Below are 27,798 nucleotides of genomic sequence, written 5' to 3' on the forward strand. Positions count from 1 at the left end.
TGTTTCATGATATCAAGTCGTTTTTTGTTATATTTGAGTCGTGGGGAGGCGAATTCTAAAGGAAAAGCTATTTTGAGTGTTGATTTGGCCTAATTGAGGCAAGTATCTTGCCAAACTTTGTAGGGGGGGGGGGGACTACTCCGTAGGATTTGGTCTAATTGAATTATTTGAATTATGTGAAAGACGTGTACATGAGGTGACGAGTGTGTGTACAGGATTTATTTATGGTAATTGACAAGTTTAGACTCTTAGGTTATTTATATGCATTGAATTAAATTTGTTAGAACATCTTTCATTGTTGAGTTATTCTTCCAATGCATTGTGTTATTGTTGAAATCTTGTACACATTGTTGTTGAGCTGTGGGCTATATATCATTGTGGTAGTGGTATTATTATTTTGGCAATATTGTGGCATATTGGCACGTGTGGTGCGAGATGATTATTGTGTTGTGATGAGATGCGCATGCGTCGGCATAAGAGTGGTGTTATTGATGCGCATGCAGCGAGATAATGAAGATTTATGCGTGTGTTGCTAGTAAGGGAAATTACTTCATTTGAAGCACACACGACAAGATAAGGGGCTAAAGCGCGTGAAGCTATTTCGGGAAAAAGAGTTTTTAAAATAAATGCAAGGTCCACGCGGCGTTATAAGAAAGATTCATGATTTGTGACTTGTGATTTGTGATTATGAGGTTTTGTACCTCGGGGTGATTCTTGTTGTAAACCTTGTGTTAGAATGACTTGATTATTGGGACTGTCATTTGCTTTCCTTAATTGATTTCACGTGTATTTTAACTGTGTTGTGATTATTTTATTGCTTTGTTACATATTTACTCCTTGTTGCCATTTATTGCCTTTACTTTCCATTGCTAGATTTTTATTAATATTCTTTCCATTGTTAGCCTTATATTAATATTCTTTCAATTGTTAGCTTTATATTAATATTCTTTTATTGTTAGCTTTATATTAATATTTTGCACAGGTTTTGTGTCTAGTGAGTTTCTTGACCTATACCTTGTCTCTACTCCACCGAGGTTAGTGTTGATACTTACTGGTACCGTTGTGGTATACTCATACTACGTGTCTGCATACTTTTGTGCAGATTCAGGTACCTCAGAGTGTGCCGGACGTTAGATAGCTATTTGAGTTGCTGAGGAGACTTTTTGCACAGGTTTTGTGTCTAGTGAGTGTCTTGACTTGTACCTCGTCACTACTCCACCGAGGTTAGTGTTGATACTTACTGGGTACCGTTGTGGTATACTCATACTACGCGTCTGCATATTTTTGTGCATATTCAGGTACCTCAGAGCGTGCCGGACGTTAGATAGCTATTTGAGTTGCTGAGGATACTTCAAGGTATACCTGTAATTCCACTTGCAGGCCTCGGGTCACCTTCTGTTGCCTTTCATTAACACTGTCATTTGAATTCCAGAACAGTGTTGCATTCAGAGATTTGTAGTGTATTTCAATAGAGCTTATGACTTTGTACTACCGATTTTGGGGTTATAAGACTATTGTTCGATTTCAGCTATGCTATTTCATTTATCAGTTTAATGTTTAACAGTTAAGTTGGTTATTTTTGCTAAATTTCATCATGTGTTAGGCTTACCTAGTCTTAGAGATTAGGTGCCATCACGATCTTAAAGGTGAGATTTTAGGGTCATGACAGATGCTGCCCTATTTCTCTTTGTAAGCTCGTTTGAGCATTTTAGACGTGTTTTTAGTTGGAACTTACGGGACGGTGATCGAAAACCGTGAATTCAAATTTTACTTGCTGTTTTTTAGTTATTTTTGGGTTATTTTGATGGTATGGAGATTGAGAGGGTCTGGCAGCTCGTTATGAGCTTGTGTTTTGTTAAAAGGAGATCGGATGTGAAGTACACCATCGAATTATTGCCGCGGGAGCTTGTCGCTCTTTGATTGCTTTGATGATGTTGTTGGTATAGCTGTAGCATGTTGTTTAGGAGCTGTTTAGGGGCTGTTTTAGCATTCAAGTTGTTCCTACCATATTGTGTTGCTTAGGGGGCTGTTTTATATGTTAAAATTCGGGGGGTTACGCTGCCCCCATAAAGAGGGCAGTGTGATCATGTTAAGGGACAAAAATTAAAGGGTGTGGCGATACACCAAGTGTTGAGGCTGTGCGGGCTTGTTTTCCATCTTGTGATATGGCCTACTATTTTGTGGGGTCCACATTTGTGATTAGTACTAATGTTAGCTTCGTTATACTCTTTTATGGTAGATTAATATTCCAAAGGAAGGGTCGAGTCATCGTACTTTTTTAAAATTGAAAATTGAGGTACGTAAGGCTAATTCTTCTTTCGCGACACGACTTTCGTTTATTGTTATGAGCCATGAACTTGAGAATCATGAAAGTATGTCAATTCCATGTTATCGGTTTCATGAGTCAAATAAGAGCCATGTCGTGTAAATACGAGTCGACACTTCATACATCGAATTTCCAACGTACTGTTAAAAGAGTTATATATTATCGTTATCGGGGTGTAGATCGTTATGTAAGGTAAATTGTAACAATAGTTTTTAGCCATCTTAGATGGGTTATGAGTATTACCTAAGATGCATGAATCATGTCGATATCCTTCAAGCATTGACGGGTTATAGATGAATCATCTTGATAGACTATGGATTATCTTTATTGGACTGTAGCTTATACTTTAGCTGGATTATGTGATGGTTTCCAGAGTAATGGATGATAGATTGCTACTTAAGATGAATCATATGATATCTTTCGGGTGATTGTTAATGGGTTAGAGAGTGTTACTCAAGGTAATTGTAAAGTGTCTTTTATGTTCATACAAAGGGTCTCTCCACTCTTATCATCATTGAAGTTCCTTACGCCGTTACGCATTATGTTCTGACAGTCTAGTCTTCTTATAAGTATCAAGTTTCCATAGCACAATATAGAGTTCCTTGTGTTTGTCGATGACGTCAAACTTCCTTTCATAAGAAGCTTATACTTTATTTGTTAAGCAAGTGTGTCCACAAGTTTATAGTTTTGATAGGTCATATGTGTATTCAGATTATGAAGGTGTTAAATTAAAGGATATAAGTATGTTGTACGTATATCGTATTCGTTTCCTTGGATATATAAGCCTGTATTTTGTATCTCCTTGTTTTTTCAAATGTGAACTATATAGAATGTAAAGTCATGACTGATAAATAATGAAAAGTGCATATTTTTGAATATATTTGTATATTAATTCTTGTGTGTGTCGCGGGAGATTATATGATTTTCGAAGTGAAATATACTCATTATGTGTTTCTTATGTGCAGGAACGATTTTGGATGATAAATGATCAAAAGATGACAATTCGACACAAAAAGAAGAAATTAAAGGAGTGGGAGCTCATCTATTCTCGTGCGTGGCACGAAGTCGGACGCGAAAAAGGAGAAAATTTAAGGCACAAAACAGCGAAGCGAAGCAAAGGCACGGAGCGCTTCGCGAAATGGAAGAATCTCAAAAGCTGGATCCGCGTCAAAGTCCGCGTCTAGACGCGTAGGCAAACGCGGATCCACGTCAAAGTACGCGTCTAAACACGAAGGCAGACGCGGATTCCAGCTCTCCCATCCGAAGTTGGATTGAAGAATTCAGCCCCTCATCAACCCTAGGTCATATAAATACATCCTAAAAATACCACTTTGAGAGGAGACGCCACTTTGGAGGAAAGATACACACGGAATCGTGAGGAAGCGGAGAATTCTCAGTTTTCTTCATCTTTTTCTAGTATTTTCAATTGAGTCAACAATTATGCAATTGTTTGCTTACATCATGAGTGGCTAAACACCCATTGTTCTGGGGTTGTGATTTAGCCATGAATATTGTTGATTGATATTAACTTGACCTTGATTATAATTCACCAATATATGGTTGTTTCTTCAATTCTGTGTTTAATTGCTTTGCTTAATTGTCTGGCCAGCAGTTAGGTTCTATTTACTATGCTATGCTTGGGAAAGCCGTGTTTAGATTAGAGAATAATTGAAGAGAGCATGATTTTAACCCTTAGGGGGAGCGGATTTGTGGTTAGGATAGGAATATACCTAGTCACCGTGCTTAATTAAATATCGTAATCTTAATGCGTTCTTAATTGATTGATTTCATAGGAATACAGGCATTAATCTATTGGGAATAGGTGAGTAGTACTTCGGGAGAAGGCTATGAGAGCATTTATCGATTAATTTGCAACCATGAGTGAATTATATGAAGGGGAGAGTTAATTAAAACACAATACGAATGGTGAATCGATCATAACCCTGGAATATTTGTCTCTACTGAATACACAACAATCAACTCGTTACTTGATAATTTAGTTAGTTTTTAGAATCGTAGTATAATATAATCATATTATTGAACTTTGATTTTAGCTGGATTGAATAACAATTTTGGTGATTTAGTGAGTAGTTTACACAAGTCTCTGTGGGTTCGACACTCAACTTATCATTATATTACTTGTCTACCACGTATACTTGCGTGTGCGTTTGGGAGCAACAAGTTTTTGGCGCCGTTGCCGGGGACTTGAATATAAACTGCTTTCTAGTTTTTGCTTTAATTGTTTATTTCGTCTAGTTCCGCGTCTAGACACGAAGGCAGACCCGGATTCCAACTCTCCTATCCCAAGTTGGATTGAAGAATTCCGCCCCTCATCAACCCTAGGTCATATAAATACATCCTAAAAACACCACTTTGAGAGGAGATGCCACTTTGGAGGAAAGATACACACGGGATCGTGAGGAAGCGGAGAATTCTCAGTTCTCTTCATCTTTTTCTAGTATTTTCAATTGATTCAACAACTATGCAATTGTTTGCTTACATCATAGTGGCTAAACACCCATTGTTCTGGGGTTGTGATTTAGCCATGAATACTGTTGTTTGATATTAACTTGACTTTGATTATAATTCACCAATATATGGTTGTTTCTTCAATTCTGTGTTTAATTGCTTAATTGTCTGGCCAGCAGTTAGGTTCTATTTACTATCTATGCTATGCTTGGGAAAGCCGTGTTTAGATTAGAGAAGAATTGAAGAGAGCATGATCTTAACCCTTAGGGGGAGCGGATTTGTGGTTAGGATAGGAATATACCTAGTCACCGTGCTTAATCAAATATCGTAATCTTAATGCGTTCTTAATAGATTGATTTCATAGGAATATAGGCGTTAATCTATTGAGAATAGGTGAGTAGTACTTCGGGAGAAGGCTATGAGAGCATTTATCGGTTAATTAGCAACTATGAGTGAATTATATGTAAGGAAGAGTTAATTAGAACACAATACGAATGGTGAATCGATCATAACCCTGGAATATTTGTCTCTACTGAATACACAACAATCAACTCGTTACTTGATAATTTAGTTAGTATTTAGAATCGTAGTATAATATAATCATATTATTGAACTTTGATTTTAGCTGGATTGAATAACAATTTTGGTGATTTAGTGAGTAGTTTACACAAGTCTCTGTGGGTTCGACACTCAACTTATCATTATATTACTTGTCGACCACGTATACTTGCGTGTGCGTTTGGGAGCAACAAGTTTTTGGCGCCGTTGCCGGAGACTTGAATATAAACTGCTTTCTAGTTTTTGCTTTAATTGTTTATTTCATCTAGTTTAATGTTACTTGATTGTTGCTCTAATCTCAGAAACTTTGATTGAATGCGTAGGGTCATAATCCAGGACAGACTCAACAGCTTTGACCCCGAACCTGAGAAAACATTTCACAGGAGGTTGAGGGAAGCAAGGGATACAAACAATATTCAAGCACTCATTCAATTTCCTGTGAACATGGCAGAGGAGCAACACATGGCTGTTCAGGAGGTGGCGATGCCCAGCATTGCTAATGTCACCTCCAGTATCGTGAAGCCCAGAATCACTGGGCACTTTGAGCTGAAACAGAGCATGATCCAGCTACTTCATGCAAACGGGCAGTTTATGGGTCTTCCGCACGAGGATCCACAACAGCATATTCTGAACTTCTTGGAGATTAGTGACACTTATATCACTAACGGGGTCACTCCAGATTATGTTAGGCTCACACTTTTTTCATTCTCTCTGTTGGGCGAGGCTAAGCGATGGCTAAAAGCAGAACCAGCTAATTCCATTACATCATGGAATGATTTGGCAAGAAAATTTCTGGCAAGGTTTTTTACTTCAGGCAAAACTGCAAAGATCAGAAGTGAGATAGTTGCCTTCAAACAGAAAGCAGGAGAATCGTTATACTCAACTTGGGAAAGGTTCAAGGGGCTACTCAGAGATTGTCCTCATCACAATCAGACGAATGAAGTGTTAGTTCACACTTTCATAGAAGGGCTCCATCCCCAAACAAAAATTGTAGTAGATGCTGCAGCTGGAGGTCAAGTATTGGAGAAAAGCTTTGATGAAATTTATGATTATTGAACAAATTCTCCAAAAGCAATCCGGATTGGCAAGGAGAGATGGGTAGGAACATGGTACAAAAATCTCCAGGGGTTCTCGAATTAGATGTTGTCTCAGCATTGTCAGCACAGGTCTCTACGCTGACCAACCAAGTCAATCAGATGACCATGATTCATTAACAAGCAACAAGCCCAGCCAGTGTAACAAGTTCAAATATTTTGTGAAGTATGTGGAGAGGGTCACATGAGCAATCTATGCCCAGCAAATCCAGAGTCTGCATATTTTGTGGGTAATGCAAATCGAGGCCAAGCAAATCAGTATGGGGACACTTACAACCCCAACTGGAGGAATCACCCAAACTTCTCCTGGGGTGGAAATCAAGGCAATCAGAATCAATACCGGCCTCAATCACCTCAACAACAATCCAGACCACCTCAGGATGAACAACAAGCTAGCCTTGAGGAGATGATGAAGAAATTGATGGCCGACCAGCAAGCCCTCAATCAGAAATTAATAGCAGATCAGCAAGCCTTCAATCAGAAATTAATAGCAGATCAACAAACTTTCAATCAGAAAATAATGGCTGATCAGCAGGCTCAAGCCAGCACTGAGAAATTTGGAGCACCACGTGGGCCAACTTGCCGGAGCCCAAAATACCAAACTAGCAGGGGCTCTTCCTAGTGATACTGAGCCCAATCCTAAAGCTCAAGTCAATGCAGTTACCTTGAGAAATGGAAGAGCACTAGAAGAAGTCCCAAAGAAAAAGAAGAATATAGCTCATCCTGAAGGAGAATTAGTTCCCAAGCCAGTTGAGGGGAATGAGAAAGATGATAAAGGACCCGAGCCAGTAATTGAGACTAGACCACCACCTCCGTTTTCACAAAGACTATAGAAGCAAAAAGATGATGCTAAGTACAAGAAATTCCTAGATATTTTGAGCCAAATGAGTGTGAATTTGCCTTTGGTGGAAATTTTGCAGGAAGTGCCTAAGTATGCAAGGTATCTCAGACATATTGTGGCAAACAAACGAAGACATGCAGAGTTCGAAACAGTTGCACTTACTGAAGAGTGCGGTGCCAGAGTTCAGAGTAAACTTCCTCCTAAGTTGAAGGATCCTGGGAGTTTCACAATTCCTTTGTCTCTTGGAAAACAAGAAGTTGGTAGAGCCCTATGTGATTTAGGGGCTAGTATTATGCCATACTCTTTGTTCAAGCAACTTGGATTGGGGGCGCTCAGACCTACTACAATCACTTTACAGTTAGCAGATAGGTCACTAGTCATGCCAGAAGGAATTATTGAGGATGTGTTAGTTCGAGTGGGAAAGTTTATTCTTCCTGCTGATTTTATTGTTCTTGATTACGAGGCAGATGAGGAAGTGCCCATTATTTTGGGGCGACCATTCTTGGCTACTGGAAGAGCAATTATTGATGTGAGGGCGGGGAAGTTAAAAATGAGAGTTGACGATGAGGAGGTCACTTTTAATGTGTACAAGGCACTTAAGCTCTCTAAGCATTATGAGAACTTGTGCATGATTACTGTGGTAGAATCGAAGGGGATAAAGCAGAGTCCTTATGTGAAGTGTAGTGATCCAGATGGGACAACTGAGTTAGAGGAGGTAGTGTTGCAAGCTGAGTGTGTAAAGACGATTGCAAAAAGAGCCAGAGATGAAAGAGGAGACCTTCTGAGAGTGTGCAAAAAGTCTAGACTTTATGGGAGAAAGAAGAAGAGAAAGCGCCCAGCCTGAGCAGAGTAGCAGAGTCGTGCCACGACTATAAATAAGGCGCTTGTTGGGAGGCAACCTAACATAGTAGGGGAAGTCTGAGTACCCAAAGTTGAAGCTGAGGAGCATGTTTGAGCTTAAGTGTGGGGTCGTCCCGACCCTTAATATTGAGGATCATGTCCGAGCTAGGCCCGAGAGGGTCTCAGGGAATATTTCTCACCCTTGTGTTAATACTTTTCTATGTAATCATGCATCGAAGACTATGCATAATATAAGTGTGGGGTGGGGAAACTACTTTCTGAAGTGTAATTGTATAAAACTAAATTATTATTTTTTAAATTAGTTTTTATTTTAGAACTCGTAGTAGACATAGTCTAGGTTTTAAAATAAAATAAAACGAAAATTAAAAAAAAAATAGAAAAAGTTCGGACTTTTCCCGACGATGGATCTTTTGGACAATTTTCTTGAGGGATAAAAGTCCGATTTAAAAACACAAAAAAGATTTTTGTTTTCTTTTATATTTTTTTATTTTCTATTTTTTTTAGAGCTAGGTAGTATTCCTTGATTTTTCTTTAGGCACCGGTTCTTTTCTAAGGATGTAGCTCGAACCGGGCATTTTAATTTCTTTTTAGGAGTAGTTTAGGAAGAAACTGAGTCGTTCTGAGATACTCATTGACATGATTGATGTTGGCACATTAGGCTATGACATACATTCTGTTTTCCCGTGTACTTGGTTTGAATTGTGAAGCCTAAGTAAAGTAAATAGCCTATTTTGTGACGCCTTTTCTCAGCTTTTTGACTTGTAGGCTGCATAGCGCAATATTTCTTAAATTTCATAATTATGTGTGCTTACTTGACTTGAGAGTTGAACAGAACCGTCTTGATTGAGTCATGTGCAACGTGTGTGTAAGGATTCGTGATTTTCTATGCTATCCTGTGTAGTCTAGAACTTGCCCCGTGTGTTAATTGAAGCGAAATTGTAAGTTGTGCTAATCTAGGAGATGACGTAGGCATTTTCTTTCTTGATCATGGATGTGCTTGTCACATAAAAATAAAATTTTCCGTTGCTAGCTCCTTTGAGCCTATATACCTTTCTTTTGGCACCCACATTACAAGCCATACCCCCATTTTGTTCTTAATTTGATATTGATTGAACCTGTACCTCCTAAGGCACTTAGTCGCTAGAAGAAGTAAGGTTAGAGATTGGGGAGTAGCTTTTGAGTGGAACCATGGAAGGGCTCGTTGGTGCACTAATGTTAAAATCAAAAGTCACTAGCCGATGAACTTTAATGTATGGAGTGTGTGAAGAAAAAAAAAAGAGAGAAAGGAAAAGAAAAATTGCAAGAAAAGAGAAAAAAAATATGATAGTTCAAATAATGTAGAAAAACACACACCTCCAATTCTTATGATTGTGCTAGTGAAAAGTAGAGAAGTGCTTAATTGAAACGAGGGCTATGTTGTATGTGGCAAGTGATTTGGTTGAGAAGAATATGAGCTTGAATTGTAAATGTAGTGTATTAAAAGTGCTTAGGAGGGTTAGCCACTAATTCTAAATATATCATACCCGTCCCTTAGCCTACATTACAACCTTAAAGTCTTAATTGATCCTAGATTTGGCTAGCTTAAATTAGTAGAGATATACACTACGGGCAAGCTTATGGTACGACCACGGGATGCATATGAATTCTTTGTGAGAGTGAGTGAATTTTGTTCAATTGTGTGATGTCTTTAAATTATGTTCAAAAGTATATTTGAATGTGTGGACCAATTTATACTCATTCTTTCGTTTGTTGGTGAGGGCACATGATCTCATGAATGATTGGTAATGTTGTAAACTTTCTTGTTGGGTAAGTGCATGAATTGAGGGTGCTTAGTGGTTGCAAGTCGATTGTTGAGGTTGGGCGGTGACGAATAGGTTGTTGGAATTTATTGAATTGAAATATTCTACTTGGGTATGCTTAAACGGGAAGAATGTGAAATTTTGTGTGTTCATGCTTGTGTGCCGATATTGATTGTAGTCAAGGGTATAGTGTGTGGTTAAAAGTTAGGGTGTTTCTCTATGATTGAACTTTGTACGTAGTTGGGGGTTCATTAGATTGTCCAATTGCTCGAGGACGAGCAAGAGTCTAAGTGTGGGGTGTTGATAAATGATGAAAAGTGTATATTTTTGAGTATATTTGTATATTAATTCTTGTGTGTGTCGCGGGAGATTACGTGATTTTCGAAGTGAAATATACTCATTATGTGTTTCTTATGTGTAGGAACGATTTTGGATGATAAATGATCGAAAGATGACAATTCGACACAAAAAGAAGAAATTAAAGGAGTGGGAGCTCGTCTATTCTCGTGCGTGGCACAAAGTCGGACGCGAAAAAGGAGAAAATTTAAGGCACAAAACAGCGAAGCGAAGCAAAGGCACGGAGCGCTTCACGAAATGGAAGAATCTCAAAAGCTGGATCCGCGTCAAAGTCCGCATCTAGACGCGAAGGCAAACGCGGATCCGCATCAAAGTGCGCGTCTAGACACAAAGGCAGACGCGGATTCCAGCTCTCCCATCCGAAGTTGGATTGAAGAATTCCGCCCCTCATCAACCCTAGGTCATATAAATACATCCTAAAAACACCACTTTGAGAGGAGACACACTTTGGAGCAAAAACACACACGAGAACATGAAGAGCAAGAACACTCAGAATTCTTCATCTTTTCCAGTACTTTCAATTAATCAAAACTTATGAAATTGTTTGATTACATCATGAGTGGCTAAACACCCATTGTTCTGGGGTTGTGATTTAGCCATGAATATTGTTGTTTGATATTAACTTAACCTTGATTATAATTCACCAACATATGGTTGTTTCTTCAATTCTGTGTTTAATTGCTTAATTGTCTGGCCAGCAGTTAGGTTCTATTTACTATCTATGCTATGCTTGGGAAAGCCGTGTTTAGATTAGAGAAGAATTGAAGAGAGCATGATCTTAACCCTTAGGGGGAGCGGATTTGTGGTTAGGATAGGAATATACCTAGTCACCGTGCTAAATCAAATATCGTAATCTTAATGCGTTCTTAATAGATTGATTTCATAGGAATATAGGCGTTAATCTATTGAGAATAGGTGAGTAGTACTTCGGGAGAAGGCTATGAGAGCATTTATCGGTTAATTAGCAACCATGAGTGAATTATATGTAGGGGAGAGTTAATTAGAACACAATACGAATGGTGAATCGATCAAAACCCTGGAATATTTGTCTCTACTGAATACACAACAGTCAACTCGTTACTTGATAATTTAGTTAGTATTTAGAATCGTAGTATAATATAATCATATTATTGAACTTTGATTTTAGCTGGATTGAATAACAATTTTGGTGATTTAGTGAGTAGTTTACACAAGTCTCTGTGGGTTCGACACTCAACTTATCATTATATCATTTGTTCCTTACTTGGAAAATTATCCATATTGTAGCCTTATACGGTTCTTCGTATCTATCATAAGCCTTTTACTTGAGTACTTGATAGTCCCATATGTTCGTCATTCCATATTGCTCCATTGAGTCGAACTTAATGTTATATTTGTAGTTTCTTGTTGCTATTTTGGAGTTGATATTGTTCATTGGAAGGTATATGGCATAAATAATATTCATAATATCTTACAAAGGGTAACAACCTTATATAATTCTGAATGTTTCATAACTTGAAGAAGTACAAAGCCACAGTGCTATCCGATGTTATTATATATCTCAGTGTATGTAACTGCAGTTGAGAATGTTATTATATACCACTGAGCAGAACTCAGTTGCGGACATTATTATATTATATCTATACCACTACACTCGAAGATGTTATTATTATTATATATATATATCATTACAGATTTTATATATATTTATATATATATATATATATACTGGCTGAGCTATACTCAAACGGAGATGGCCCTATGTGGCATGCGTATGTATTATAATTAAGTAAGGAATGAACCTAATGTATGACCATCCCGAGTGTTACCGTGAACGGTCCCAGAATGCCGTTCCGCATAGCGACCTAAAGATATCATCAGAAAGACTCGGAACAATGTTTAGAATGACTTAAATACTATAAGACTTACTATGAGTTCCTGTACGATGTTTCAGAGTTTTCTAATGTATTTGGTTGATTTCATTCCGTTCGTCTCTTGTATGAGTTTTTGCATTTGTACATGCTTTTTTGTCTGCCTTACGTATGCGGTACAATCTTTCTGTACTGAAGTCCCTTTTGTCGGGGACGCTGCATTTGTTATATTCTATATTGCAGGTCTAGATGTACATGTTGCCAGACTTTCTCACTGGATAGTGCAGCGAAAGGGTTGTAAGCTCCATTTCTATCCGGGGTTGAGTCAGGTCTAGTGTTCTCTTTGATGTATAGAGATTATGGTTAGGTCGGGGCCCTGTCGTGGCGCTTGTATCAGTTGTCAGTTGTAGGTATTCATAGAGGCTTCATAGACAGTATTGGTTGGTTTACTTGGATGCAGTTCTACATCTGCTTCATTTCTCAGGTAAGTGGGCACGGTGGTATACAGAAGTCTTCACATTTCGGATTTGCCTTTCAAGTTATGGCATGTAATCTGTTACATGTATATAGTAGTTGCATATAGAGCATAGTCCCGCCCCATCCAGACTTGGGGTGTGACAATTACAATACAGATGTTTTCCCATCANGAAAGCACGTTCCACAGAAGCGGTAGCAACAGGAAGAATGAGAGCTAACTTGATAAGTAAATACACTAGTGGCCAAGTTTGATGCAGGTCTGACTTAACCAACACTTTAGAAAGGTCACTAATTCCCTTCATGTTGAAGAACCTCTTGTCATGACCACGAGCATAAACTATAAAACTATCAAGCTGGAAACTAAGATCCTGGAGCTTGTTGCTATCAAACTCATTCGGATAATATTCAGCCAACTTCATTATCCTGTTCTTATCAAAATTACCAAATGAATTAAGTGGATTTAAACTAGCCATACCGAGAAGTAAGTCGGTACTCACGGCATCAAAACGACTTCTAAGCTCTTGAAGATGCAAATCAATAACACCATTAAATATCTCAACGTGCAAGTGATGAGAGTATGTAACATCAAGAGATCTACGCTTTGACTTCCCAGGAAAATAGAGAGCATCCATCTTCGGGATCATTATCTCATGTTTATCACAGAATGAAGAGACATCATCCATTAATGATTGAAATTCACTATTCCTCATCCTTTGTAATCTTTGCTTTGTATGAGTGAGGAGTCCCATAGCATTGACAATATCTTGATCCATCCTTTGTAATGAGGAGCTCAAATCATTTGTCATCATTAGAACTTTCCACGTCAAGTGCAACATAAAAACAAATTCAAATTCCTTAATCTTAGTCATAAGACTTTCAGCAACAAGTCTATCAGCATAATTTGGACCCTCACGAGCAACAAATTCAAGAACATGAATAATTGATGAAAATAGGACAATGAGGTTATCTAACGTTCTATAATGAGAACCCCAACGAGTATCACCTGGTCGTTGAAGCCCACGTTCTTGATTTAGTCCTCGTTCAGTATGCACTTCACCTGATGTGAGCAACTCCTCTAATTTTTCAGCTTGATGTTGTCAAAGCAAATCTCTACGCTTAAAAGATGATCCAACAATATTTAACACATTAGTAACTATACAAAAAAAGTCATCTACATCTGAATGCTTCTTTGCAAGAGCCACAAGTGTTAACTGCAATTGGTGAGCAAAACAATGAATGCAATACGCCGATGGAGTTTCATTCAGAATCAAAATTTTAAGACCACGTAGCTCTCCTTGCATGTTACTAGCTCCATCATAACCTTGCCCACGTATTTGAGATGGACTTAATGAGTGATACGAAAGAAACGAGTTAATTTCCTTCTTCAATGATTGAGCTGATGTATCATTGACATGAACAGTACCAATTAATCTCTCAATTACTTCGCCTTATTTGTTAACATATCTCAAAACAAGTGTGCTCCTTGTGTGATATATCCTTCGATTCATCAACTAGTATCTCGAAAAAATCCCCATCCAAGTCTTCAATGATAGCTTTGATTGTTTCTTTGGCACAAGCATCAACAATATCTTTCTGAATCATTGGGGAACACATCATTTCATTTTTGGAGCATTTTCTAATATAATACTTCCAATATCCGGAGCAATATCTCCATACCATTGCAAGAGTTCAAGAAAGATACCTCTATTTGTAGAAGATTGACTCTCATCGTGCCCACGAAATGGCAATCCTAGTCTCAAAAGAAACCTAGCCACATCGATTGAAGCACTCAAGCGACGTCGAGACTCACTTTTTTCTTTCTCGGATTGCTTTTCAAAAGAAGTGCGAATTGATTGTGATTGATTCATTAAATTAATCATCCTATTGAAACACTTGTTGTGGATGCTATCTACCTCTCCAACATGAGCTTTAAATCTTTCTATAGCCTTGTTCCAACCTTTAAAGCCATTTTTTTGTAAATGCATCCCCTATATTTCCATGAATTTCATGTTCATTTTTAAATAAATAACAACACAAACAATATGCAGCATCTTTTGATATATTGTACTCCAACCATTTTGAATGTTGACCCTTAATTTCATCTGAAATTTACTACACATAATTTAATTAATTTCTATTGGGAAAACCATGCCCCTCAATCAATAACACAAACAACACGGCAATAACGATATAACTATTTAATTTTTCGAAAGACAAGATGAAAACTTACAAATTTCTGAAGCAATGAGCTGATGAGCACAATTTCATCAATCGCACAACCCACCAATATTAATAACCTGAATATATTCTCAAAATTAAGTTTTGGAATCAAGCAATTTGGTAACAAAGATAATATTTTTCATTGAATCTGCTTTCAAAGAATAAGCGATAAGCATGAAAAAAATTCAAAATCCTTCTAAGAATATTTTTAATTTCTTACTTCAATAAAAATACCAAATCTTATTACCTTGTGCTATGTTCTGATTTTGAGATTGTTGTGAATGACCGGAGAATTTGCTAATTGTTTCGTCTACTTTGTTCTTCGTATTTCCCTTCTCTACGTTCCTAATGAGCAAAAACTCAAGAAGGTTTAGTTTTAAAGTTTTCTGTAAGACGGTAAAAATGGCCTTTCTTATACTTAAATCTAATTAATTATTAATATAATAAAGCCTAAAAGTGAAAGGAAGTAGGAAAAGGAGAAAATAAAAACTAAAAATGGAAAATTAAGTTCAAAAGCAGAGAAAGGTTAAAAAAAACGCTGACAACCTAAACTAAAACGTAATATGACTAACCTAAACTAAAACCTAAAGGGAATAGGAAAAGTTAAACTTTTCCACAAAAGACAAAAGGCTGACATTCAAAAATATAAAGGAAATGCTGTGACGAGAATGGAACATGGGTCTTTGCTTACAGGAAAGGTTTTAACTCCCACTTCAAAACCACAGCACCCATCAGTCGTTTTGTTTAATGGGTGCTCACTAAAATATTATATCCTATTTCTTATATTTTTATTATAGCTATACCTAGTTTACGTCAAGGTCAATGGGTGCTTGAGCACCTAAAATTAACATGTAAATCCGCCCCTGGGCTTACGCCTCACTACAAAAACGCGGCTCAAACGCCTGGGTGTACGCCCCGAATTGCTGGGCATACGCCTCTTGAGACTTTCGCCCCATACAATCGCCTCGGGACATTTTTGGTGCGCCTCGCCCCAAAAACGCTTTTTAAAACATTAGATAAAATAGTTCAAATTTGAATAATGATGGGTGTTAATAAGAAAATATATATAGTTCAATAGTTCTATATATGTGTGTGTAATTTTTATATATAATTCTTAAAATGTTATGGTACATACTAATCAGTTGTACTCTTAAGTGGTAGTCTGGCTCTTTGCCTTAATAATAATCTAGTTCTTTATCTTTTATATTCTAGTTTAATTGGTAATTCTATTTTGCTAAGTCCAAAAATCTTTTTCATGTTAAATAAAATTAACTTGTCTATGATTGAGTCCTTAAATTATTCACTATGCTATTTAATTCAATTACCGTCAAAATATCTAAGCAAATGACAGACTTTCTCCAAGAGTAATTGGTTTGATAATGTTATGTTGGAATATAATCGCCAAAATGTGTGCTTGGTAGTGTATCTCATAAAAATAAACAAAAAATTCGAAAAACCGTCAAAAACCAAATTAATTGATTTAGTTTGATTTTAATATTTGAAAAATCGACTTAATTGGTTTAATTTCTTTTTAGAGAAAAACAAACCCAAAACGGACCAGTTACTAGCACAAGAAAGCACTCTTCAAGTAAATGGATAAACCTGAACGACTCAGCTTTGACCCCACAAAGAGACAATATTCTTCTCTCCTTTCTTATTCTATTTTGATTGTGTTTCCAATGACAGAGAAATATACTGGACAACGATCCCACTATAAAACAATCAGAGATTGGAAATCTCACATGTATAACGTTAAACCTAAAAGTTAAAACCCTCTAAACAGTGAAAGTTTCCACCTGAATACCGGTGGAATTTTCTAATTTGGGGAGTGGGTGGGGGATGTAGCTGACTGATTGTCCAAATGAAGACATTTGCGTATCTCGTGATGCACCATATCCCCCTGGGATGCATGAAATCTGGGTTGTGTTCAAGCGAAATGAAAGACGCTTTTCTATTACTGCAATAATATACATTATATCGTGAAACAATTGAGAATAAATTAATATTCCAGAATACAAAACTGCAGTGGTCTGCGCCTAAAGAAAGATCATAACACAGGTGGTCAATGCAGGGCAGCTAGACCACTCCTAAAGGCAGTTTCTGCAACTCTTTGTGTTAATACTCTTATCCACCCAGAGGCTACATTCCATCCATTATGTGATCCCATGTGCAAATTGCCTTGTAATTCTGGCTGTGTTAATGGCGAAAATTTCGCAATTCCTTGTGCACCAGCTCTAGAAGGATGCACTACTTTGGGGCTTTTCTTCACAATAAAGGTTGTTCCTTCAGGCTCTACACATGCAATTGCTCAGAGGATTCTCCCAAAGATCATAATTTGGAAACGTTTCTTCAGGTAAACCAGTTCTGGTCTGGTGGGTTACGACAACATCTTCCACAAAGCTAGCCCATCCCATATATGGATCCCCTAGGGATTTGGACATCAGACCCTTGTCCGGTTTAATGGATTTCTGACGATGACCCATGTACCTACGATATCCTATGATCAGTTTGGCAAAGTTTCCTCCGTGTGTCATCACAAATACATCAGACTTCAAGCAGACTAGGAAGTCAAGGGCTGCTAAGCTTGTCACATGCTTCCTGAAACCATCCAATTCTGGTTTTGTAGCTAGTTCCTCTTTTGTAACCTATTACAGATCCCAAAATATAATTTTAATCAATATTAAATCACGCAAATCCTTTCACCTGGTACATTAACAAATGATGGGTAAACATGTCTATAGGACATTGACACTAAACAAATTAAAAGCACAAAAGTGAAAATTCCAGAAACTTTCAAGGGTCTCTTGCAGAAAATCCTTCCACCCATGTTTCTTTTAAAAGTGGCCATAGCAGTCAACAAGATTAGCTACAAGCAAATATAATCTGAGCAAGATATAGATAAAGGTTCCTTGATCAGAGTTTACGCAAGTAGCTTACAAGATTTGGGAACATGTTCCTCAGTGGTGCCATGCGGTTCTGTCCACCATAGACCTGTCCAGAAGCAACATATATTTGAGTTTCTTTAGGATAACCCATGGCCCGAAGCAGCACAGCTACTTCACCAGGCTCAAGAGGGCATCGTCCTTCCTTGCGCTTTTGCAGGGCCAATGCCCACAAATGAGCACCATCCTGCCAGCCAAACAAACAGAAAAGAAGATAAATATATCACAAATGCAAGGTCACTTTCGGCTCATAGGGATAATGATCATAAGCTATGTAACCTTAAACCGGCGAGGCCATTCTTTCTTTCTGTATGCAGCCATGAGAGCTTTCTCTGACCTAGTTCCAACAAAATCACAGAATGATAGACCCACCATTCCCTTCTCAAATCTCAGGTGAAGAGCCCTAGTTTGACAAAACAATTTAAGCTCCATTATAAATCAGAAGAAATGATACAGCATGTTTAACAGCAGTTACAAGTACAATAACTCACATGAAAGGATTTGAACTACCAGTGCGGTTTCTCATCCTTGAAACAAGTTGATCAGCCATCTGCTCAATCTCGGGAAGGAACTTCAGAGCATGATAGTTGACCCTGCACCTCAGCCTGTTTATCTCTGGAGGAACATTGTCATACCTGAATGATACAGCGAGTAGTTTATCAGGTCAACACCAGTTAAAGGAAAATCAGGACAATCAGAGGAGTACGGAAATCTAGTTACCCAAGTCGATCGACAAAAGGCTTTAAAGACATTATCGTCTTCTCCTTGATGCGTGGCAAAACATTATCAATGTAGAAGTCTGCTGAAGCGTACTTGGGAATGTTCTTGACTGTACGCCTGGCAGGCATTGTACAAGCTTTAGAAACACAAACGCAAAACGTAGCACACTGTTGTAAATGAAATAGCAACTATATTCTCATGTTCAGCAACTACTTGGAACAATAAAAAAGTTCCTCCTCTAAGAATGTAATCTAAGATTGCAAACTTGATCTATTAGAATGTTTTACACAATTATGACAAATAATGATTCAACAATCTTGCTTTCCATCTTGTCCTTCATGAAGAAATAAAAGATCTATCAGACAGCGCTGATGGGGTTTCTATATCGTTAGAAAACAAAAGGGCTTTCAGCACAAAGTTGACAAGGTATAACATATTTGATAAAAGTAAATGTGACGGATGAATTTTGGCTAGAGCTTGAAATTTGATAAAATTACAAGTAGGGCAAAATGTCGTAAAATTAGTGCAGTAATATGGTTCATGTAAGATGAATTTATGTGTATCTGACATCTGTTTAAATCAATTACCGGTAAATGTAAGACTAAACACCAACAATTATAGTGTTACAACTAACCATGAAGATTATTAACTCTCTCTCTCAGAATTACTTCGTATCAAGAAATCAAAAACTAAAGAAGCCATCTGTGTCATCCCTTGTCATCTTATTACCTACCCCTTCCTGAGAATGGCTTCATTTCAAGAAATCAAATCCTAAAGAAGCCATATGTTTCGCCTCCTCGTAATCTAGCCTATCCAATCAATAACTAAAGAAGCCATATATATCATTCATTGACATCTTGTTATACAGCGTATCTTACACTTCCGCAACTCAATTGGTCTCTTGTGAAATTATTTATGTTTTTATTTATTCATTAATGCATTTATGAAGACTACTCACAATCTCCCGTCAAGCCCATCCAACTATCTGTTCAAACATCTATTAATTTTTTATGTAGAAAGTATAAATGAGACAACCCATACCTCTTTTATTTCCTTTTGATTCTAGGTACCTTGAAATATTCTCCTATTTTTACATTCAATGTCATCAGAAAAAAACACAGTGGACTAGTTGTCCATGCTACTTTCAACTCAGTCCTAGGCTTATTCTCCAACTTGCCAATGCCTAACACAGTCTTCAACTGTGTCCAAACGATATCAAGTAAAGGAGCACGGTACCGCCCAAAGCTGTGAGGCCACTCTAGAGTTCTCGTGTGATTTATGGTATCAACAAAGCTGATTTATGAGGCCAAGTCCATTTTGGTCATTCTCCTCATCACTTTGTCTCTTAGACTTCGGCGTAACTGAGATAATTCTAGAAAATCTTGACATAAATCCTGTAGCTGTGGCATGGCGATTAGAGAATTTTCGCTGGGAATAATAACTAATTCGGTTTCTCATGGAGAGGCGGATTCTCATTTTCCAGAGGCCGTACTAAGGAGCCACGCACTTGAGATCACACCCAATACATGCTACCATTAAAGCAACATTGATGTTTAACTTGTTACACATACTCTTCACTTACATTAACATACAAATGCCAAACCAAGCGGGTTTTCAAAAGGTACAAGTACTTGTATGGAAAGGATCGTTCAAAAACAAAAATCAACTAGAAACCGAATATATCACTATCAGATCCAAATCCATATTCGGTATTTACTACCTAGGTCCATGTAACATTAGAACTACATCACGCCAAAGGCGGCTGGGGAATTTTTATGAGGTAAACTTGAATTTGTAGATCACCATGTTGATAAATTTTGTCAGGGAATTCATACTTAGGACTAGTTTGAAAAACTATACTTAGAACTGCTGCCATGAAAATGAATTAGCAGCCAAAAATTTTAATGTAAACACGCTAGGGACCATACCTTATGCTAGTGAACAGCTCTGATTTGTCAGTAAACCACTCTGGGATATCTCGAACAATCCGCACATCATCCTTCAGATAGTTAATAAAATGATCCACATCAAATATGTCCTCAAATTTCCTGCAAATATTGTTAACTCGTATCAAGAATAATCAATGTCTTACCAATCTTTTGGACAATTCTCACAAAACAATGATTTTTACTCTGGAATGTTTTTTTGCAACAAGTAACTGAATACAATAACCATAAACGTCAATTTTAAATTATATGCAGTTTGACTAAAATCTCGCTATGGTGCAATATAAAATATTTACAACATCCCATCCTTGTGAGCAAAGAATAGCTGCTTCAGTCAAATTTCCCTTACGTTTGGTCTTTCCATATCTGATCTTGCTTTAATACTGGCAAAATAAGGGTAGCATTCATAATTTTGGCCACTGCAACAGCATTGCATATCTGCAAAGAAATATACGACTGATTAAAGGGGTACAAATCCTTTGAGAAACACAACAGATTTCATAGATCTACAGATAACCTAGCAATTACAATAGACAGTTTTCAATACATTAACTGACTTGCAAAATAAGAAAAAACAAGACTTTACAGAGACAAATATATAAAGATGGGAGACAAAAGCATGGCATAAGACGTGAAACATACAGCGATCCTTTGCTGATTTAGACCACCCTCAGCGTGTATGAATATATAACCATTTGTTGAGTTCTCAGATGGAATATCTGCAAATACCAAGCTATATCACTATTTTGCAAACGAGGAAGAAAAAGGATAAGTGATCAGTTATTCGATTCGGACAAAGTATTCCAACAAGCTCAAGAGGTTTGTAGCCATCAATGATACATCTAACCCAAAGAGGTTTGATGAATAAATTTTGGCAAACAAGAGAGTATCAGGCAGAAACCTGTTACACCATTTTTTCAACTTCTTAAGTAATGCTACAAGTTTCATGTTGGGCAAACCAACTCGGCTTTCCCACTTCTCAATGACACACGACATACAAAAGCCTATTCCTAGAGTTCCCCACCTTTGTATCAAGAATGACCTGCTAATTTACTCTACTCTAAATAGCTGTAATTCATTATAAGAGTTTAGGTGGGAAACAACTAGCATTTCCAGGCTCCAGAATGTAATGATCTAAAGAGAAAAACACAAATGGAAGGCGACAAGAAGAAAAAAGGTGTAGATAGATTACTTATACCAAAAAGACATAGTAACCACAAATTTAAAGAAAATTACACAAATACATAAGAGAAACCAAAATAGCAAATAATATTAATGGACGCCTTAGAAAGATATTATATGCTTATAAAAAAGACAGGGCGTTATAGCAATATGGATAATTAGTTGAGAACACTCTTTACAAAGCAGAGGCGCACATCCAACGATGGGATTATACACAAGATAAGCACTGCTTATAATTTCAATAGATCAGCTGTCTTTTAAATTTGAGCTTTCTGGGTTAGTTGTTACAAGGGACTGTAGAATGTTGTCCCACCTACATCAACCACCAGCATAGACTAAAGATGCTGTCATGCACAATGTTTCCACATTATGCTCCTCAAAGTGTTCAATACGAGACGTTCCCAGGGGTTAACTTAATTGGCAAAGGTTGAGGGACTTGTGCCTTAGGTCACTGGTTCGAGCCCTGCGAAGCAAACTAACTCCAGCATTTAAGTGGAGAAGGGTAGAGGGGTGGGCTCATCATTCGAGAGTTTCAAAGGCTCCAGTTGGCCCAAAGGTTCAGCTCCAGACGAATTTCTCGGTCATAAAAAAAGTGTTCAATATGAGACATAAGAAGCGGCCTAGGATCCAACAACTCAATACCAAAACAATAAGGAATAAGCAGGAGCGCTGCGTTTGAAAAGATATGACAAATTGACAAGGGCAGTGCTAGAATACCTTTCAGAAAATGATGCTAGATTCAAAGACTAACCACAAAATCACAAAGAAAATAGATTCATTAGTCCGATACCTTGTATAAAACTCATGTGTGTAAGAAATATTCGATCGCATAGAGTGTACGAATGGGTTGATTAACAATTCACAGATGAAAAAAGAGGAACTTCCCCTTTCATCAGTGTGAAAGAAAAAATGAAAAGCTCACCACTGACTGCAGTAAAAGCAGAAGGATTCTGCATTTTGTGTAACAACTAATACTAAAATTTGAACACAAAATGGGTTGTGAAAAAGCTAATGCTGGTAAGGGCATGGTACAAGGAGGCCTTTGGAGCATGGCAAGCAGTTCAAATCACATAGAAAGAAGTGAAACTGAAAGGAAAGGGCTTCCAGCCCAAGAGAAAATTTTTGAGGAAATTGGACCATTTATTAAGATGTCAGGAAGGAGACGGAGGAGTAACTCTTGTTTGAAGACAAAAGAATAGTTGCACGTTAAGGAATTCAAGATCCAGTATTGGAGGGAGGGACTTTTTTTATAACCGAGAAATCCCTGAAGGCCAGTAGTGCCGGTAAGAAATTCAGTGGATAATAGGCCTGCCCCTCTATCCTTCTCCATTGGAGGGAGGAATATTGCATTATAAACCTTTAAATCCATGTGATTTTTAAGAAGAAGGATCTCTCAAAGCTTTACAAGCAGCCCCTCTTTTCAGCAGGTTGTTAACAATAGTATTTGAAATCTCACTTACTAACCAAAGGAGGAAGGTTCAACTCATGCACATATCAGTCACAATGTCGCTAACCAATATTTTCACACTTAACTCTCTATTAAATCTCTGAATTACCATTGGAGGAACTTTTACTTCTTTCTACTCTTAAAATTTGATAAGTTCTCTGATCACTCCATGAACATCTTAGAAGAGGACTCATCAAAGTCTAATCCAATTGACCTAATAAACCAAATTATTAACAACAAAAATAAATTAAATTAGTAACGGCAATATTGTTCAATTGCATAAGATGATACAACTTGCCATTTCTGAACGAAGTTCACCTTTTAGGTTGTATACCTTCTTCTTTTGTCCATTTCGGTAATTAAATGACATTTCGGTTCAAACAAGAACATCTGCTGCATTACCTTGCTCTCACTTAAAATCAGGCTTCAGTCAGTTGCAAGGTTTGTCCAATATATTGTTTTTTCTTTTTATCTTCTAAAAGATATTTGTACCTTATACATAAAAGTCGGAGTGTAAACGTTAAAGATCCTTTTCTCTCCTTTTTCCTTGCACCATCACCTCCAGGAAGAGGGGAAAGTATGAGGTAAATCCTCTAAACTCATAAACCTAAAGAAGGAAGCAATCAGAAGACATGACAAGGCAAACATACAGATCTAGATTTAAAGAGCATAAGAATACCCGATATCACTCCCTCACATCGCGGGGAAGGAGTATATGTACCAAATTCCCCGACCAGAAGATATGACAAGGCAAACACACAGATCTAGATTTAAAGAGCATAAGAATACCCGATATCAGTCCCTCACGTCGCTCCGCACAAGGCTTCCATGAGGTTGTTGATGAATAAGGATTCTCCCACAAGGAAGGAGACTCTTTCACCTGATTAAAGTAGAAAGATTGGATGTTGACTATATTAGGATGTAGTAACATACAACAAGTACGTCTTTCAAGAACTCACCCGTGGACACTGAAGAGTTATACCATCCTTCTTGCACAAATATGGGGCATTCTACAAAGAAAAATAACATAAACAATGCTTTAAAAACTGAAATTGCTAGAATCAAAGAACATTAAATAGGAAAGTACATCACATTCTCTCAAGAATGTTTTGTTTAGACAAATCAAAAAGACATCGTAGCAACCACACAAAACAATTAATAGTCCCGATGACAAACTCTTTAATCTAGAAAAGCACTATCTAATCTAATTCATATCATAAACCTTCCCTTTTATTTCAGATTATATGCTTGAAATCTATAACCTATTTCATACTTATGGGAAAAGAACTATTAGTGTGGAAAGAGGTAGCTACGCACATAAGACAACTGATGCTGAAAACTATGTGCTTCAATTTACGTATAAAAAAGAACTATGAGCTTTAATTATCACCACCCTGAAGAACATTGTTGAAAAGTAAGCATCAAAACAGATGAGGGGTAAACTATCTGTAGCCAGAGAAGCATAGGCAATCAGCCTCCGAATCCCAGGTTCTTTTAAGTTTAACATTCTCTCATCTTCTGACATGTGATGAAGCTAATGATGGTAAACAAACCAACCGTGAGATAAATACAAGGTTTACTAATAGAGAGCACTCCCAGTATCCAGATTTAGCTCTGGTCACTCCAATATGCACTACCCAGAACAAACTATTATATTAACTAATTTTCCATTCCGAAGATAGAACTTTTAATTCCATATGATTTCTCTCCTCTTGATAGGAACCCGAGATGTCAAATTTAGCAAATCTAATTTAGGATCTTCAAGTACTTAATACTAACTAATTATTCGTACATATAAAATCAGAAGTAACAAGCTTTTTGTTCATATGATTCAATACCACAAACGAAATCTTTTATATGATGAATGTCAAGGAAGAAAGATGCTTAAACGGTAGATTGATATCAGAGATAATATAAAGCAAACTCCAGCTATATGGCATGTTAGTGTTCATATAAGAACAACTCTAAAAGATTGGCTCGCAATTACCAAATTATGGAATTACTTAAACATACTATGGAAGTTAAGGTCTTAACTTGACCAATATTCATCAAAAGGAGTTCCCCTATTATCTCTAGTCGATGCACATTTTCGCTGGTAAACATTTATTGGAAGTCAAAGTCCTAACTTGACCAACAGTGATCAAAATCACTTCCTATTATCTCTATTCGCTTCAAATTGACTAATCATTAAACTAGTTGAAGTCAGCTGTAGGAATCCTCTTTTCCATTCCGTTCTATTCAGACTCATTCATTACAATACTGGTAAGTAATTTGTCAATCAAGGCAAATCACGTGTTCTCTAAAATACATACACTTTCTCTATATCTCACGCTTGATTCCTACCCGAACCTAATGTGAGCATAACAGTAACATCTAAGCCTTATCCAAACTAGAACAGTATATAACTATGCGTGTGAGAGTGTTTGTTTTGAGATTGATAGAAGGAAGGCTTACCAATCGATGAACGACAGAGGAAATGGCGACGAGGAGCGAAAGTATGATAACGACGAGCAGAAAAAGCGAGATCTTTGAATTGTGCGGATGAGACCTCGAGTCATCAGGGAAGAAGAAAGGGAAAAGAGGTTGAAGATGTGAAGAGAAGAGTGAACGGAACCGATCTCGAGGATAATAACGGCCACGGTAATCGTCATCGTCATCGTCAACGTTAGGAGCACTGTTGTTGTCAGGAACCAAAGGAGATGAAGAAGCAACGACGTCGTCTCGCTTCCTAGGTGACGCCGTTACTCGGTTTCCGATCGAGCTTGAGTGGCGTAGCTCCGCCATTGCTCGCTTCGGGCTGAACGCCAGTTTGATTCCCCGGTCGCCGGCGAGTAGTTAACTTTAACGGAGTAACTGAGAATGTTCTAGAATATTAGGCTCCGGTAAACGACTATGGCTATTGGGTTGTTCAGTCACTGTCTCTGTGTGTGTGAGAGAGAGTGTGTTCTGAGTTCCAGATCGGTGATCTCTTGCCTTCTTTTTTTCTTTTTCTCTTACCTTGTTAGAAGAGTGTGTGTTTTGACGGGTAAATGTTTCACATAAAGCCCTTGATTTTTAGAAAAGTGAGATCTAACCCCCTAAATGTGCAGAAGTTGCAGAAATGCTCATTTAATCATCTCCATCTGGTTGACCTCGTTCAACGCCTCAAAAATAATATAGGCAATTCCTTTAATTTTTTTAATCTAGGTTTTTTATTTTAATGACTCGACTACGGAAGTTATCCACCTTATCAGGAGGTTGGTGGAACAATACAGGGATAGGAAGAGGGATTAGCATATGGTGTTTATTGACCTAGAGAAGGCGTATGACAAGGTCCCAGGGACGTCCTTTGGAGATGTTTAGAGGTGAAAGGTGTGTCGGTGGCTTACACTAGGGCGATAAAGGATATGTATGATGGAGCTATGACTCGGGTTAGGACTGTGGGAGGTGACTCAAAGCCTTTTCCGGTGGTTATGGAGTTACACCAAGGATCTGCGCTCAGCCCGTTCTTATTTGCCCCGCTGGATGCAGTGACACACCATATCCAAGGAGAGGTGCCATGGTGTATGTTATTCGCTAATGATATAAATCTGATTGATGAGACGCGATGCGGCGTTAATGGGAGATTGGAGGTATGGAGGCAGGCCCTGGAGTCTAAAGGTTTCAAGTTGAGTAGGACTAAGATGGAATATGTGGAATGTAAGTTCAGCGACGTGACAGGGGAAGCAGATGCGGAAGTCAGGCTTGACTCATAGGTCATCCTCAAGAGAGAAAGTTTAAGTACTTAGGATCAATTATCCAGGGTGATAGGGAGATCGACGGGGATGTTACGCACCGTATTGGGGTGGGGTGGATGAAATGGGGGTTAACGTCTGGAGTCCTGTGTGACAAGAATGTGCCACCGAAACTCAAAGGTAAGTTCTATAGAGCGGTGGTTAGACCGGACATGTTGAATGGGGTTGAGTGTTGGCCAGTCAAGAATTCACATATCCAGAAGATGAAAGTAGCAGAAATGAGGATGTTGAGATGGATGTGTGGGCACACTAGGCTGGATAAGATTAGGAATGAAGATATTCGGGAGAGGGTGGTCGTGGCTCCGGTGGACGACAAGATGCGGGAAGCGCGGCTTAGATGGTTAGGACACGTGCAGAGGAAAATCCTAAATGCCCCGGTTAGGAGGTGTGAGCGGTTGGCTTTGGCAGGTACGAGAAGAGGTAGAGGGCGGTCTAAGAAGTATTGGGCCGAGGTGATCAGACAGGACATGGCGCGACTCCAGATTTCCGATGACATGGCTCTTGATAGAAAAGTGTGGAGGTCGAGCATTAGGGTTGTAGGTTAAGAGTAGTCGAGCGGTTTTCCCCTTTGTCCCGGTTCCCCTCTTTGTACCGACGAGTATGATAGTGTTTTGTCTAGCCCTGCTAGCGATTTATGTTGCGTTTCACACTTTTTCATAATATTTGTGTTACCGCTTTTCCATTTATTTGCTATCTCTCATGTTGCTGATATTAGTTTTCGGGTTTTGTTGTCACGGATCTATTGTCTCTGAGCCGAGGGTCTCCCGGAAACAGCCTCTTTATCCCCTCCGGGGTAGGGGTAAGGTCTGTGTACATTCTACCCTCCCCAGACCCCACTGGTGGGATTTTACTGGGTTGTTATTGTTGTATACACAACTAATATTTGGCAAAATACATAAATTACCACCTGAACTTATGGGTGTTTAACGGGCGGGC

At 38.1% G+C, this 27,798-nt stretch overlaps 2 protein-coding genes across 2 annotated transcripts; both read right to left on the bottom strand.

Annotated features, from left to right (window-relative positions):
- On the bottom strand, positions 12,695 to 15,584 carry LOC109236056 (zinc finger MYM-type protein 1-like). Its single transcript, XM_019402286.1, has 5 exons — positions 15,544 to 15,584; positions 14,863 to 14,929; positions 14,093 to 14,225; positions 13,808 to 14,028; positions 12,695 to 13,705 (listed from the first exon to the last, which is right to left on the bottom strand). Exons 1-5 carry the CDS (start codon positions 15,582 to 15,584, stop codon positions 12,695 to 12,697), a joined length of 1,473 nt encoding a protein of 490 aa, XP_019257831.1.
- Positions 16,774 to 26,193, bottom strand: LOC109235603 (uncharacterized protein At1g04910). The gene is made up of 11 exons (XM_019401782.1): positions 25,544 to 26,193; positions 24,049 to 24,099; positions 23,879 to 23,969; positions 21,103 to 21,179; positions 20,810 to 20,898; positions 20,443 to 20,562; positions 18,515 to 18,631; positions 18,286 to 18,429; positions 18,074 to 18,197; positions 17,790 to 17,981; positions 16,774 to 17,497 (listed from the first exon to the last, which is right to left on the bottom strand). The coding sequence occupies exons 1-11, from the start codon at positions 25,871 to 25,873 to the stop codon at positions 17,138 to 17,140; spliced, it is 1,695 nt and encodes a 564-aa protein (XP_019257327.1). The 5' UTR covers positions 25,874 to 26,193; the 3' UTR covers positions 16,774 to 17,137.

Source organism: Nicotiana attenuata, chromosome 12, assembly GCF_001879085.1.
Source record: "Nicotiana attenuata strain UT chromosome 12, NIATTr2, whole genome shotgun sequence".
NCBI classification, from domain to species: Eukaryota; Viridiplantae; Streptophyta; class Magnoliopsida; order Solanales; family Solanaceae; genus Nicotiana; species Nicotiana attenuata.

Excerpts from the sequence above, each read along its gene's own strand:
- LOC109235603 (XM_019401782.1), bottom strand. The coding sequence starts at position 25,873 with ATGGCGGAGCTACGCCACTCAAGCTCGATCGGAAACCGAGTAACGGCG. Across the intron at positions 23,970-24,048 it reads TAACTCTTCAGTGTCCACGG|GTGAAAGAGTCTCCTTCCTT; the intron begins GTGAGTTCTTGA and ends TACTTTAATCAG. Across the intron at positions 21,180-23,878 it reads ACGTGAGGGACTGATATCGG|ATATTCCATCTGAGAACTCA; the intron begins GTATTCTTATGC and ends TGGTATTTGCAG.